The 17,421-nt window shown below is 28.9% G+C and overlaps 1 protein-coding gene across 4 annotated transcripts in view; it reads right to left on the minus strand.

Annotated features, from left to right (window-relative positions):
• LOC118195664 (transmembrane channel-like protein 7) overlaps nucleotides 1-17,421 on the minus strand; it is a 112,293-nt gene that overhangs the window by 72,838 nt on the left and 22,034 nt on the right. Inside the window, exons 4-5 of one of the 4 annotated variants that reach the window (XM_085812883.1) lie at nucleotides 16,315-16,589; nucleotides 11,948-12,060 (exon numbers count right to left, since the gene is read on the minus strand). In XM_085812883.1, coding sequence (XP_085669009.1) covers nucleotides 11,948-12,060; nucleotides 16,315-16,589 — 388 coding nt within the window. Of the gene's footprint in view, nucleotides 1-3,807; nucleotides 5,563-11,947; nucleotides 12,061-16,314; nucleotides 16,590-17,421 lie in introns of those variants that run through there. The other 3 variants (XM_085812881.1, XM_035366989.2, XM_085812882.1) reach the window with 3 other exon arrangements.

Raw genomic sequence — 17,421 nt, forward strand, 5'->3', positions numbered from 1 at the left:
ATAAACAATTATTGAATGCATATTACCTTCACGTATAAGACTGTGTCCTTCACGTTATAAGATGCAGGTAACTTTTTTGAGACCAAATTTAGGAAAAAAAGTGCGTCTCATATGCCGTCAAATATGGTACTCTTTTTGAAATATTTAGTCTGTCTGATAGTTCCTGACCTACATAATGTGGATTTTCAGTGATAAATTCTTTTAAAAGGTTTACAGTAGATAGTCATCCAGAGCAATCATTTTCAAGGCTGAAATTTCCATGCTTAATCTTTTCAAACTAAATTTAAACTATGCCAGCAGAAACAGCCCTTTGTCCATATATAGCTTAAATTTTATAAGCAGCCAGATTAGCACTTTTCTTCTGTATTAAAATAAAAAAAAGCAAAACATGACAAAAATTATCTTTGGGGTTTTCCACATTTAGCATTGCACTGAAACAAAAGCCATGACATAACACATGCTAGAATTACACAGTGTGAACAGAAAAGACTGTATTTAAACACCTGTTTCAATCAAGTCACTGTGTATGAGAAGTAAGAAAACAATTAGAACAAAATGTTGAATTTGATTTGAGAAACCCAAAACTTTCTGATGGTAAAATATATCCTTTTTTATTAGTAACAACACTTAACATTTAAACTCTCTGTTCAAGAAATAAATTTTCTGATGATGATGTAATTTAGCATATAAATGAATAAATGCATTTTTATAAAGCGAAATGGCTCCCTTCTTCAGGGGGGAAAAATAACACAGCAGGTATAATTTATTACCAAGTAATCACAGCCAATTAAACTACACATTTTTAAAGTAGTTTGGCAAATATAAATTGCCTGGTTAATACTATCCTTCAGTTGACTGCAGCAGTCTATATAAAATAAGTATCTAAAATTGACATCTTGAATGACTTAAGTACTGATCAGAAGATACATAATACAGGAGGTCTGCATCCAACAGACAATTTTAAAAAATGACTTCAGTCTTATTTGCTCTTATATAACAGTTGGTATAAAGATATTACAGCTATTATGAGAACATGAGCAAATTATTCAGATTCTTTCAAAAATAATTATATTTCCTTAATTTTCAACAGAGATTCAATTTACAGATATTTTATGGTTCTATAAATTGCTATAATAATATAGAGTACTTTATTATAAATTCATACTGATTACTTACAAATATTATTATTTTGTTGAAAAATGTGCTTTATTTTGGCCACAAACAGCTGGTATAAACATTATATTAAATGAAATGCTGTGAGGGAGTCATTTTAGATAGGGTCATAGAAGAGTCCTGTATAGTATAACAAGTATTTATTAGCAGGTTTAAGTTACACAAGGACATTACATTTAACTTTACGAAAAATTACAGAGCAAGAGTCTGGTACAACCTATCAAGTGGGACACTTGGCTTTTACTGAAGTACTTTTCTGGCTACTTACCAGAGGGCAACCTTGTTGTCACAGTTAGTCCAACAGTTTATGTTAAAGGATTGGTCACAAAGCTAATTTTAAAATAAAGATTTAAAACTTCTCTTAGTTTTTGTATGGTTGATGCTCATTATAATGATGCCTCAAATTTTACAAAAGAAAAGGGGAAAGACATAATAACAAAAGACTTGTTGCAGAGAAAATCATTTGATATATTTTCATGGGTTGATGAATTTTCATATACATCATTATAATCAGATGGTGACCTATGAAAATTTTAAGAAAGGGTCCCCATTTTATCTCGTAAATATAAAATATTAAATTATAACTAATTTATACTAATTATAACATTTTTACAAAAATAAAAAAATACAAATAATGAGCCTGAATTAAAAAAAAAGTTTCATAATAAAAGTGCCTTTAAAGTTATAAATAAAATCACAAGAGATCACAGAAATTACACAAAAAATGAGTAAATTTAACTATACAGTACAATTTATGCCAGCAGCTGCTATATATAAGGTTTTCCTTGTTTCAATTCAGTTTATCTTTTAGAAGTTTTAAGGTAAAGCAATCATTTTGCAAATATTTTTTAATGAAGTTTAGGACTGAATTTTCTTATAAGGTTTCCTATTTTAGGAAACAGTCATTAAATGTGAAATATATTGTACAGTCAGAGAAAATCTTAAGGAAATATTTTTCATCAAGCTGAAAGCACATTCGGTTTCAGTGCTACTAATAGTGATAGTCTCCATACAGAATTCAGCTTTCTTTACATAATTAGAAATTATATTCAGTTTTCCCATTAAAGCCATTTTAATGGAATCCTAAAAATAATTTTTTTTTATTTCAAGCTTTAAAATAAAATTTAATATTCATCAGAATATGATTATGAATTGGAAGATACACTTTTCTTAGGAAAAGTAATAAGCAAACAAAAAAGAACAAGATATAGGATAGACAATAATAAAAAATATAACAGATAAACAAAATAGGCAACTGAACAAAATAGAGATAAATTTAATAATTTACTAGCAGAAGCCCCCTCCAACTCACTACTGATTATAATGGAATGGTTACTATAATGAGTGGTTTTCATTACCAACACTGTATTAGAGTCACATTAAAGTTCTGATCAAAATCTTAATCACTTTAAACTCTTCCAAAATAATCTTGAACTAACACTCTATACATATTAAGATAGCGGAAAATTCTCATTTTCAAATATAAATACTATATTACTTCATATAATGTCAAATTCTGCTTTTTATTAGAATTCAAGGTATATTTATAGCAAAAAAATACTTATTTCTAAATACAATTACTAAATTTGTTTATATCAATTCTTTCACTTAAAGTTAATCATATATAAAAAATTATTTCTTAATTCAAATAAACTAACAATAAAATACAAAGTATACTTATAATTATTTTCTTAATCACTTTAGGGAAACATTACATATATTCATATCTCATTTTGGGGTCTTTTTAAGTTTTATGAAACCCTGGAGCTATGAATTCATCTCTTGAAAATAAAGATCATGCTAAAATTAAGTAAAAACTAATTTTGCCATACAACAGAAAATAGTTGCCTGAAAATATAGCAGTGCATTGGAAACCGTATTTAGACACATAATTTGTATTAATACAGCATTAGGAAAAAATTAGTTGAGGCTTTCCTGTGCATAATACAAAATGTGTCAAAACTAAACAGTTGTAGCATAAGGTATCATGTAAAAAATGTTCTGAGTAGTATATTAAAATAGTATAACAGTTATGTTAAAATAGTATAATTTCTAAACCCATGCTTTTCTGACAGTAAATTACTTTTAATTTCATTTGACTATAAAGTAATTATAACCAGGAAATCATAATCATTTGACAGTAAATTACTCATATCAGTATTTTCACATTTTTCTTCTTTAAAATTGTCGAACTATTTCTTTTATTAAAAACTACAAGCCAATCATTACAAGCATTAAGACTTTGAATTTAAAAGAAGATATGCACGAATACATTTTGATTATTAATTCCAAACACTTATTACAATATAAAATCTACCTTTTTGAAATGCTTACAAGTTATTTATGATATCTAATGATGTGAATACCTATATGTTAATTATCTGCAATATTAGTTAATAATTGAAATTATATTTATCAGAAATTGTTAATTAATTAAAGTATTTGACTGATCTTTTTATTACACTACATAAAATTTATTACACTGCATTTTATTACCTGCCTATTACTAAAATCCACATTATTTTGTTTTCATGAACACATTTTATGAATTCAGATCTACAACCAGAATATCAGTGCCTTTTCTATTTCTTAAATTTATGCTTATAATTAAATTTAAAAAAAAAAACTTCAAACCTATTTGTTAGAAACTCATGATTGACTGAAGCATGAGAATGATTGGATTTGCTCCAACAACTTTTAGACCAACATCTTCTCACACCTCCAACATAAAAGACTTTAGCTCCTGAGGCAGCTCTTAAACCTGAATCAATTAAATTTGTTTCTGCATGTGACTGCCCATGTAACAATACAGCAATTTTACGAGCATCAGCCATTGACAAAGTTCTCCCATTGTGTTCTACACAACCATCAGCTGCTTGAAAGTGTTCATCAAAAGTATAGTTGTCATAAATTGTATCATGTCTCATTCTTTTTCTAATGTTTTTACCTTTAGCAGATTGGACAGCTTCAGCTTCATTTGTAAAATGCATAGAATGAGCATATTCCATGTCTTTATCTACAAATTGTTTTTGAGGTTTCTTAACTAAAGTTATTTCAGAATGGTCAGCCCAGTGCCTTTGCTTATAGCACAAAACATTTGCATCACCTTCATAATCATTTTCATTTCCTGTAGAGAAGGGAAAAACTCGATTATTAAAACTTTTGTGTCTTGAACTTTGAGTATTTCCCTCATTAAAGGTTACTTCATATTCCTGAACTATTTGTCTGTTTCTTGGTGTTTGTTTTGTTCTCACAGCATTTTCTCTAGTATCATGGTGCATTTTTGTTTGTGCTTCAGTTTTGTATTTCTGTGAGGATCTGTGACTAGAAATGCTGGATTTTGAATATTCTGAATCTTTGCAACTATTTTTGATTTTGACAGAATGTAACTTCTCATAATTGAACTCAGAGTTACCTGAAGTTAACCTTGTAAACTCTCCTTTGTGAACAGATGAATTTCCTGTAGGGTTAAGCCTAGTCTGAACCTTATTTTTATCATCATCTGAGCTGAATCCTTGTAACCTATAATCAATGTCTTCTTCCTGCAGATCACTTTCCTGGTTATAATTTGACTGTCTGGATTGCAGTGGTTCATTAACTCTCAAACCCAGTCTTTCTCTATCAGAAATTTCAAAATTACGAGATCTTGAATTTTTACCATAGGTTTCCTCGTCGGAGTCTTCAAATTTGCAATCCACATCAGAGAACGACTCTCTGTCATAAATTTCACTTTTATAACTCTGATTCGAATTTCTAGTTTGCAATGACTGTCTGTCTCTTAAGGCAGAGTTCTGCTTGGCAGAATCTTCAAAATGTGAATATGCAGAATCCACATATTTCTCATCATGCTCAAAATTATAATCAGCATCTGAAAAGGAGTCTTCATATAGGATATCAATTCTAGAACTGTGCACTGGTTTACTTGTTCTCAATGGCCTGCGATCTTTCAGATCTCTCTTCCCTCTATTATAATCTTCAGAAGGAGAGGGGGCAGAATATCTAGATCTCTCATCTTCATTCTTGAATCTATTAAATCTTTTAAATTCAGTTTTATTGTTTACATCAGAACATGGCCTTACACAATGATGTGCATTATTTTCAAAATACATCCTTTCAATGCTAGATAATTTTTGTCTGTGTGGAAAACGCACCTGACTAGAACACGACAATTTAAACTCCTTTTTGTTTTCCATAGAAGTTTCTTTAAATTTTAGTACCTTTCAGTGCCACATAACATAATTTAAATATGAATATTTCCAAGAATACAAACAATACTTCTAATAAAACATCACATATTTTTTCATTATTATCGCTTGTTATTATTTTAGTTGCTGTTTTTTATTGAAGTGTTTAAACAAATGTGAAAATGTAAAACCTGAATCCCAAGACAGCAACTTGATGTAAAGGAAAAAAAAAAAAAAATTATCAGAACATTACAAGGGTTATTCATAAATAACCATGGAAACAAGATACGGTATGATTACAACACAGAAGTGAACATCAGATGTCTGATAAAAGGCAAAATAAAGTAAATATAAATTCATTACTCTGTGACAGACACAATATAAAGAAAGTGAAACTATATTATCAGAATCATTCCACAGAAGAAAAGATAAGATATGAATAGAGCAAAAGTTCGCACAGATAAAAAGAAAGTAAAAAGTCAAATACTGAAAACAAACTCAAGAATTTTTTTTAATCTGTCAGAAATATGAAAATTGAATTGAAAATTTCTTAGTAACTCATTACATAAATTTGTATGATATGACAAGAGAATGAAGAATTCTTTTCTCTCCCTAGTATCACAATAACTTTTACAAGTCTCTTCATATTTCCGAAAATTATTCTTATTTATGCCTGTCAAAAATTCAAAATAAGTGAAGAAATTTTTGCAACTCTCATCCTTGCCAAAATTCTTATATTTAAAATAATTTCCAGGAAGTTGTACCACTTCTGTGATTAAAAGTCATTGTGGCAGCTTACACCATAAAATAGTCTCTTGAAATTTCTACTAAGAAAAAGATTTGAAAAAGTACTAAAGAAAAGCTAATATGTGAAGGTATAACATGAAAATCTCTTATCAAAGTTCATAATATTTGTAAATATTTTGTAGCTTCACACACTATGCAGTCATTTTCAGATCCTAACTTTAAGTAAAGAGTTTGGGTAAGCAGCTAAGAAAATGCAGAAGTGTGCTTTATAAACATGTAGTATGCATTTCAATAAGCTGAGAAGAAGTAGCTACCCTACTTCTCTTGATTCCACAGCTTCATGCATCAGTAATTTCTTAAAGTATCTTAAAATCTTTAATACTTGGATATTACATAGCACCTGTTGACACACTTGCCAATATTACTACCCCCGGCTCTCCAATCAGCAGTGGGTCAATCCTAAAAATTGTTCCGGATTCATAGTATTTTCTACTTCTTTTTCCTTCCTTTTCTAGCTAATGTTTTCTCCTCTCTCCCAACCTTTTTCCCTAAAGTAGTGTAGGGACAAGCTTCTTTATTCAATTTAATGTTTATACTAATAAAACCAAGCACATATCCGTGCTGCATCCTTTTTGGTAGCCTTTTCCCATAAAAAGCTTTCTAAGCAACAATTACTGATCTTGTATTAATTTTGTGTTTTACATCACACATTTGTAAGATTTATCTAGAAATGAAACACGCGCAATCCATTATTTTGAAGCAAAGGGTATCTTTTAAAAAAAATCATAATTGTTCTGATTCTTATGCAATACAACAGTTTATGCAAAAAACCCAATGAAATTATACTGCAACAAAACTAATAATAATAATGTGTAATAAGAACTGGGATTTGGTATCATGTGTTAGAATACAGCTGGGATTTGGTATGGAGAATGTACTTGTCTTCTTATTTAGCAGAGTTAATGTGAAAGTAGAGACAGTTGTGAAGAGTAGCAGTCTGATGCAATTCCAACCAATGCACATCAAAAATCAAATGCGGGTTAAATCACTCTGTTGCAATTTGAAACAATACCCATCAAAAATCAAACATGAATTTAATCACTCTATTGATGTTATGGTGCTTCAGAAACATCAACATCAGCTTAAATCCGCTAATAGAATACAAGAAAAGAACCTTGGATGACAGAAACAATATTCCAGAGTTTTTATTAACATTAAAGAAAAAAAAAATCAAACATTCTCATAATGCTATAAAAAAGGAAAATTAAAAAATATATATATTAAAAGTAACAAAAAAAAAAAAAAAAAAAAAAAAAAAAAAAAAAAAAAACACCATTGATTACCCCAGAATTTTTTGAAGATGCATACATCTGAATTTCAACTGCTATGAAAATTCAATAAATTAAATCTAACAGACTTTCATATACTAAATGATCATAGATGTTGTGCATTTTCAGAAGAAAAACAAATTATTATAATAATTTTATGATTAAAAAATTAACAGTTATCATTGCCTCAAGAACATATTTATTCCAATCTTATTTAGTAACATATAAGTTTTATTAAAGTTGATAAAATCATTAAATATAAAAAATGAAAATTTTTAAAATTTTCTTTCTGCTTTTAACATTAAGCATATTATCTTTCCATATCTTCATAAAATTTCAGTTAGAACTAATTTTTTAAATCTAACACATACTTTATTTTCTTTTTATATAAAAAAAGTATTTCATTCATAAAAATGCACATTCTGACTTAAACCGGATATAAAAATATAAACACTTATAATATTTTTAAGGTAAATGCACAGTTCAAAATATTCTGCTTTTAAAAAGGCTTAATATGTTTAAATTTTTAAATTCTCATAGATTTGGTACATTAATAATGCATTTACCTTAACCTCAAATATTTAAATAGCTTTCAATCTTAAGCTTTTTTACACTCCTCAATGTCCACTGTTATTGAACAGATTTCCCAAATATTTGGACAGCCATTCTCAAAAAGACTGTGATAACCTAACCACTGAGTAGCCTAACCTTATAGAAAAAGAAATACAAGAAAAGAACACATACCAAAGAATGTTCATCTCTTTCAGTGCACCATTCAGATTCCACATAATGAATCTGATAAGTTGTTCATGAAAGCTCTGTTTCATGGAACTTTTAAGACACTTGTAATGTGTGAATAAGTTTATTCATTTACTCAGATATTTAATGCAGTTTAGCTCACAGTTTTTTGAAAAATAAAGGCAATCAAATTATGATTAAGCAATTTTAATACTTTTTTTTAATTGGAAATATTAATAGTCTTATTTATATATTATTAAAAAACTGCAGAAGTTACAAAACCATAAAATACAGTTTTACAGTACCTACATACCACTTCACACTTTTATTAAAAATTTCCTTTTCTTCCAAACTTTATAACTCTTTTTATTTTCTTGTATGAAGTAAAAGAAGTATTGCAATCAAGAAAAATTTCAAATTTCAGATTTCGATAGAAATATCCATTTTGACCACTCCCAAATCCATTTTAATTAGTTCCATTATGACATCCAAATGTATGTATGTCACATAACTCAAAAATGGTTTATAAAATATTGAAATTTTGCATTTGAAACAGTTTTGGCATGATGTCTGTACATACGTAAGTATATATGTGTCTACATATATATCTTGCATAAATAACCATAGCTCAAAAATGATTAGCTGCAGAATGTTGAAACTGTGTACATCCGTACTTCCACTTTAATTGATTGCTGTAACATCAAGCTATGAAGCTTTCTTTTTTGTTACAATCAGCAGTGACAAAAGGGCATTCTGAATTAGAAGATCATATCTAACTTTCAAATAAAATACACTTAAATGAAATGCAGCAAAAAATGTGCATAATTTAATAGGTATATAAACCGTGACATCCACATCAGATTTTTAAAATTTTTTTTATTCATTTATGTTTTTATTTATTTATTTACTTATTAATTATTATTGTTATTACAATTATTATTTCTCATCATTATTCTCCCTTGTTTTTGATACAATACACATATATAATTTAATGAATAGTTCAACTATCTTCAATCTCCATTCCTTTTGTTAATTATATTCCAGATATTTACGGTTTCTTATACTAATTTTCCTAAAATTTTGATCGAAGTATTTTATTTACTGAATCTACTGAAATTAAAAACTATAATCTGGGATTTTGCTTTCACCTATATTTTCCAGCAACTTTGATATTTCCAACACATTAGATACACATAAATGTTATATATATTTCGGAAAACAATTCAGATCATTCTGAAAGCAATTTTTTTCCAACTAAAGAGTGCTACTGACTGGTTAATAATTTATGATCTCGTACATAAAATTTTAGGATATTTTATAAATTTCAATTAAAGACAATATTTCATAACATTCTAGATAAAATAATTCATTACATTCTAGATAAACTGGACTTTTTTTAATTAATTTTTTCATATAAATTTATAGTGTAAGTTATTTTATATTATATAACTTTCAGTTTTATGACTGACCTTATCTAGTCACGAGACTTTTTGTCACTTAGTGCATATTAGCTTTAAGATATCTTACTTTATTAATTTTCTTAACAATGTAAATATTATCTTAATGAATTTAAGTTAACCGCTTCCCTTACAAATGTTTTTGAAAAAATTGCAAAAAATCATCACATTTTTTTATTTTATTATTAAATACAAAAAAACGAAACAAATCAAAATATGTAGGTTTTAAGTTGACTTTTTAATTTTTTGAAGGTGTAAAAGCATTTATTTTTAATATTAGTTTACTATCCCGAGTTATCTCGGGCAAACGGAAAAAAGTTAAATATTAATCTTTGTATGATAGTTTTTGAAACAAGGGACAACACAGAGTGATGCCCGACATTCTACACTGGTATCTGGTCTCTTTTCTTACTGGCTTACCGCTGGAATCTCTTTCACGGGAGCACAGAGTACACCGTCTTGTTGGATTTGATTTTTTTTCCCCACCTCTTCATAATTATTATCTGAAAAATCATCGCTTTTGCTATCTTGCATCATCGCCATTATTTTATTTTTTTCAATGCATGCATCCTTCTTTATACATAACTAATCCACAAGCCAACGTATACATTACAATAGGGAAACATGTGACCAGTTCCTCCAAAAGAATCGTGCAACCAACAAAATTTGGCAAATTGCTAATCAAAGCTGAATATTTCCTTTCATTTCCTCCAGACCGAATAAAACCGTAATAAAAGAAATCGTACTAACAAATTCTGCTTCACTCAAGTTTTCTCGGGATAATAATTAACTGCAATATATACGAACCCGAAATAACTCGGGATAATCAGGCAAGCGGTTAATGAAAATAGACTAAAATAAGCAATTATACAAATTTAGTGAAAAATGTTGTCTAAATACAGATCTTCATGTCTAAATGCAGAACCAAAAACATGTGCCACTCAGAGGGTTAAATAGATATTTGGCTCTTTCTGATGACTGAAATTGAAAATGATTAAAAAACAAAATTGAAACAGACAAAAGCAGCTTCACAATACATATTTTATATACATATTTAGAATATTTTATTTTTATTTTAATGCATATACCAAATATGCTAATGATAGGCATTCCAATCCAGTGATGACTTGAATAAATACTATATAAGCTTTCAAACTTTTTGTCAAGTCCTAACATCCCTCTTTTACATCAACTTAAGTTTAAAAAAATATTTATTAGACATTCACAGCTATTCCTTAGCTGTGAATAACAACACATAATTCTTTTGCATCTCAGCACTCTTCTACTTATACATGGGTTGTCATCATTCTAACAGAGCCATTGCTTGTAAAACTTTATTATCAAAAAGTAGACATTGAAGCATGATGACCAAGAAACACAATCAATAAACTTGAGTAACACAATTAACAAACCCACATATTTTCTTGTAAATATTCTATGGTTTTTGCTTTTCAACAATTAGTGAGAAATTAAAAGTTTATTGCAATTCTTGCAGATTCTTGCAATTGTTCTTTTATGGAATTATTAGTGCTTCCCCCATTTTTAAAATGGCTGTTATCTTCCACTTATTAGCTGGGTCAAAAATTAGTTGCCAAATCATTGGCAAACTTTTGGGAGGGGATGCGGATAATCATGAAGTACAGCATATCAATGTAACACAGCTTCAAGATATTTAAATAATTTCTTCCTTCTAAAAAAGCTTTTAGCATTTATGTATGCAAAACCAATTGTTCTCTCTAAGATGTAGGTTTGTCATAAATGAGGTTATCTCATTCTCCTTACGGAATTCTTAGTAAAATGCTATTACCTTTTGTGAATTAGCTTGAAGAAAAATTAGTCGCAAACAAGCTGCCGACTTTTCAGAGGAAGCAGAGCTGGATTAACCATTAAATAATTTAAGTCCATGCTTAGAACATTAAGGAAAGGCGGCACCACAAAAACGTCCTTAAGTATTTAGGAAAGTGGATACCAAAAAATTTCCCATTGCCGATTTAGTATGGAATGGAGAAATGCAGCTAAACCAAAACTGAGAGAGAGAAAGGAAGAAAACATTTGCATATGTGGGAGCACCAAAATCTTATTTATACATACTATGCTATTTAAACAAATCCATTTTTAGCATCACTTGGAAATTAGATTTTAGTATTTATCTATAATCAATGAAAATACATATAATAAAATGTGTAAATAAAAAAGAAAGAGTGCCCTGATATACAATAATAAATTTTCAAATAAATAAAATTTTACTAGTAGCTCTGTGTAATTCACACATATAGGTAAATATTACTCATTGAAGATTATAATGTATATCAGTACTTGCCTATATTTCCTCCTTTCATCCATATGAACAGGAATATTACAAAAATTAGCAACTTCTTGATGTTTTTCCTCCTCTGTCAAAGCGTCTTTCAGATCTTCAGTAGCTTCTATCGCCTAGCAACCAGAGCATTTCAGCTTATTAATTATTTAATGTACCCATGTAAAAAATATATATATAATTTAGTTTAAAACTCTTCACTGACCAGCACATGGAATATTTTAACAGCAGCACGTAGTTTTCCATCAAGAAGTATGCAACTGACTTTTCTCAATGTGGAAATAATTTTTAAAAACATTCTAACATATTCACTTCAAATGCAAATCAAGAAAGATCATGTTTTCTTTAAAAAAAAAAAAAAAATGGCAATTACAGATTAAGTTAACCAAGTTGGTGCAAACTGCAATTTTTTATGTGAAGGAAAAAATTTCTTATAATTCAAAAAATTGCTTATTAAATATGTTGAAAATCTGTATTCCTCCTTGCACCTATGTAGTGCTAAGAGGAAGAGGAGAGAATGCTATTTAATTGCCAGCAGAACTAAAAGCAATGTATAATCCTGACTATCCTCTTGTTGCTATGGTACTCACCATCGTGGTATAATGTTCAGAAGCATAGAATGCTAACATGGATGTAACTGTGAAAGATACTAAGGGCACTTGGGAGTCCATTAAAGAGTCAGATTCAAGTCCCAGCCAGTGTTTACTTGTAGTAAAGCTTCAACTCATAATGAAGTACCTGCCGAGGATATAATGCTACAGAATACCTGACAGACATGAGGCAGCAATTATCATGTCAAGTTAACATTTTTTTTTTATCTCAACTTCTTTTCCATACATCATAGATTGACATACATTGCTCATCTATCCAGTTAAAGTGTAAGGAAAGATCCAATTAAAGCCTTATTTTAAATCACTTATATCCAATGATCTCCTAGATGTGGTAAATTCTACTACATAACCACTTGCAACCCCCAACAAAATGTATACAAAATATATACATACAATTTTATGTTTTAATTAAGCATTTATACCCAAAATGAATAAAAAAAAATCTTACATACAAAGAGACCTTTTTTTTTTTTTTTTTTTTTTTTTTGTTCTGGTTGAAATTTTATGCTGATCACTTTAAGAATAAATTCAAATAAATTTTTTTTAAAAGATATTTTGCTGCAAAACACTGTATTCCACAGAAATTTTACTATAACTAACTTCTATTAAGGTAAATCCAATAAGTATATATTTTAATAAGGTTTAAAATATCACAGTCTGTCTATAAAAATTGTTAGACCTTGGATTGAACAAAAAGAGCACATTTGAAAATTGCAAAACTGCTTGTCAGAGTTGAAGAATTATTATGTCCAAGGTTATTGAACTTCAGAGAATATCAAAATTTTGGCACCTTCTAATGCGCTAATTTGTAAGTACCCAAAATATTATTTAAGAAATAATTTTAATCAAAAACCACTTAAATACTTTATTTGTTAAGTATATGAATAATTATATAACCTAATGTCAAAATAAAATAGAAATATATATAAAAGTTTGCTACTTACATGCAAAATTTAGATTCAATGTTCAATAGCTACTTATAAGTATTACAGAAAGGTTAATAATGTATATACATTCTTTAATGGACTCAAAATATATTAAGAAGCTGTCACTTGATAATAATTATTGAATCAACAGCATTAACTGTATATTATTCTTAGTATTTTTGTCATATTTAAATTGTCTGTGATAACATATAAGCTGAATATTATTATAAATTATGTAAATATTAATAAAATATGATTTACATTTGATGCTGAATAGCAACTACTGGAAGAGTTAAAGCAAAAAGAAACAGAAATTCATAAATTTACACGACTGGTTTCAAAGGTTTAAATATAAAACCTTCTTTTTCAATTGTAGAAGTACAAATGTAAATAGTATACCGATTATGATTTAGATGCTTTGAAAATGATAAATGGTAATGAGATTTCAAAAGATTTGGTACTATTCCGTTTTGAGGACTGTAAAAAATTGCAGCGAAAATGTATGTGCAAAAACGCCAAATCTAGCAAACGCTCCCATTTAACAGCGCGCCAAATCTAGCGTATGCGCTGATTTCAGCTTGCGTATGTTTATATAGTTCTATATTTCTTAAGACGCCATTGAAATACTAGTTTAATTTTTAAATCCTTTTTTGATTTTAAATCCTTTTTTTAATATCCTATGGATTTAACAATTTGGGAATTGCCCATGACAAAAAGTCGACAACAGAATTTGGAGTAAAGTGCAGAATCACCCACTGTTTGACGCGTTTTTAAGAATTGCACATACTCGGTATCCATGTGCACGTTGGCCTATTTTCACTTTAAAAAAAATCCAAGAATTGCACAAAAATGGCACTGTGCACACCCTTGGCTTTATCTATGTACACATCGATTTATTTTCACTTAAAAAGTAAAAGAAAATTGACATAAATCCAATTGCTTTTACCCTTGTAAAAAGCGGCAAACAAATAAGTGAGCGATTCTGCGCTTTACCGAGAATATTTTCAAAGGAAAGACATCATTCATTATAGAAAATTACGTTTGAGCAACCAACGAGATGAAATTATGCTTTAGCCATAAGTCGGTAGCGAAATAGCGATGCAGGCATCCATTCAGTTATGTTTAGCAATTTTTATATAAATTATAATAATGATCTGAAATTTTTATTTATTCTTATGCTTCCATTCAGTCATGTTTAGCCTTTTTCATATAAATTATAATAATAAAAAAGTATTATATGAAACTAATCTTTCATCTAAATTAAAACATCAATCTTAGATAGTTATTTACTATTTATTATACTTCCTTTCTTGCCACAATTATTAGGGTTGCCGCAATTATTTTTGGCAGCATTGACATCAACAATAGTTTGGCGATTTTTTACGAACCTCGAAACCGAATAGTACCAAAGATTTTGAAAATGATCATTCTTTGATAATTTTCAGAGCATTCTTTCAAAAGAAATTTTTTGATAATTTTCTTTTCAAAAGAAAAACTTCCCTGAAGGGGTCATTACACATGTTTTAGTTGTATGCATCATAAGTCAATTTTAACATATTAAATAGAAACTGCATAGGTATTGTTAATTTTATCGTGCCACTGACATTGCCATTTCTGTTTATAAAGCACAATTTTAATGTAATTGACAAATAAAGATTTAAAAAACAACATTGATTTATTTTTCATAGTTTATTTTTTTTTTATTATCTGAATAATTTGTAAAATCTTAAATTGTTAAAAAAGAACTCCAAATTTTGTGGCTTCAGGTCCTCAACAGCAATCTATCACATTCTATGTTACAAAAGTTTGTCATTCAAAATTTCTCAGCCTAAATTTGGATTGTTATCTTTGCAATAATTCCATGAATAATACAAACCACTTTGTGTATACCGAATATCAATTAAAAAGTTGCATTTCGAAAAGAATTATGCATGGAAGGATTATGCATTTTGAGTAAAAAATGCAGTGATTACAAAAGGATTGTATATGGAAGTTTACTAATTTTGGGTAACAAATACAAGAGTTACCCTCTTTCCCCACTTTTTTTTTTTTTTTTTTCAGACATATAATTACAAACAGCCTTTTCTGAAATAGCACATTGAAACATGATCCTTTTAACAGGGCATCTTACATAATATTCAGCAATTAAAAACACTAAACTCTGCAAATGGAACTTCTCTAAAAGCTTTATTGGATACATATTTAATATTAATTAAATAACTTGAAGATAATAGCACAGGCATTTTTATAGAGAAAAATATAGTACTTTGCTATTAAAGGGTTGCCAGTCATAAAGCGACGAATTGTGATATTCTGTTTCTAACACATCATGAATAGTGCAATGACATCATTGCAAATAATCAAAAACATCAACCCGGAATTTACTTTCATAGATTATAAGGTGCTTAAAAGCACAGATTGGTAGCTATCTGAAAGTTTACCACAAATATAACATTACTGATACTGATGCCAGATGGCATATGCAAAATAAACATGAGTATAGACCTAGACTCCTACGCACTAAACTCATAGCTGTGATTAAACAAAAAGACACAACTGTTTTCAAAAATATCAAAATGAAATTGGCAGTTTTATGCAACCTTCGTAAACTGAAATTAATCTAGTAAAATCTGTTATATATTTATCTTTATTCTAAATTTAATAAAATAGTCATTATTTTCATGAAACTTTACATATCATTAGGGTTGCTGCTATCTAGTTAGAATTCCTGCCAGTATTTATATTTAGTGCTAAGTTGAACCACATTAAGAGAAAGTATGAAAAATATAATTACAAAAGATAATCTGAAATAAAAATATACAAATATACTTACATCTGTTTCAATAATCCCTGAAGGTGAGATAGTTAACAGTGTAGAAAGGATACTTCCTTGCCTGAGTGGTACTGATGTAGGACGTCTCAGACGGTTACGTGAAATGCTAAGCTTCAGATCACTAGTAGATGAACGAGGAAATGTAGAAGATTTGCCTATATCTAAGAAAGGCAAAGTACACTGCCTTCTGCGGTAAATTGTATTGCTGGGTAAAGCATTGTACAGCTCTGTTTTGAAGTTAATGTCCTCAGAGCTTTGAGATGCAGAGACTCCATCTGAATGCAAATAGAAAAATAATTCTAAGTATGCAATGATTTTTCAATTAAAATTCTACCTTATGTTAAATGTATAAACAATGAACATAAACATGATAACCAGTTTACCGTAATTTTGGATAGATAAGCAACGGCTTATACATGTTCAAAAGTTTAAAAATTAGATCTATGGTATATCTGCTGGGATGACGTATCAGAAAAAACTGTATTTTTCCTCTGTCTTTAGAACTTTGTTTAGATCATAAGTTATGTACAAGTGAAATGGTTAATATAGAATCTGATGTGATATTTTAACCTGTTACAAGCACTCAGGGTGTGCTAAGGTAGTGCAACAAGTTCGATCTCACGTGAAAGTTCAATGCAGTAAAGGCACCACAATGGATGTACTTTCTGCTGAACTCCGTGGCACTTGTCTGCATTTTCCAATGACTGTCTTTTTTTTAATGGCCACAAAAACTAGTAACGCTAGTATTTTGCCAAGTCCTAATATTATTCTTGCATGTGTCTCACTCTACTTTCTGGATTGCTTACTTTATCATTTCTGCTTGTTGCATTTCAAAAATTATTATTATTATGGATCTTACTCGAAGAAAAAGTTATATAGTTGCTTTAAGATTTCAGTAAAGAAGATAGTGATAGAAATTGGAAATTGTGCTGCAAATAGAGAATTTGAAGATGACAAGAGACACATTTGGTGGTGGAAGTATAAATAAGTAGAATTTAGAGAAAATGCCTAAGAATAAAAAGATCCTGTCAGGGTGGCATCATAGCCTAGCCTGATTGGGAAAACAATTTAGAGAAATGGACAATAGGATAGAAAGAAAAGGTACTA

The sequence above is a fragment of the Stegodyphus dumicola genome, chromosome 3, assembly GCF_044657685.1.
Source record: "Stegodyphus dumicola isolate Sdum_Otavi_A_Nest chromosome 3, ASM4465768v1".
NCBI lineage: Eukaryota > Metazoa > Arthropoda > Arachnida > Araneae > Eresidae > Stegodyphus > Stegodyphus dumicola.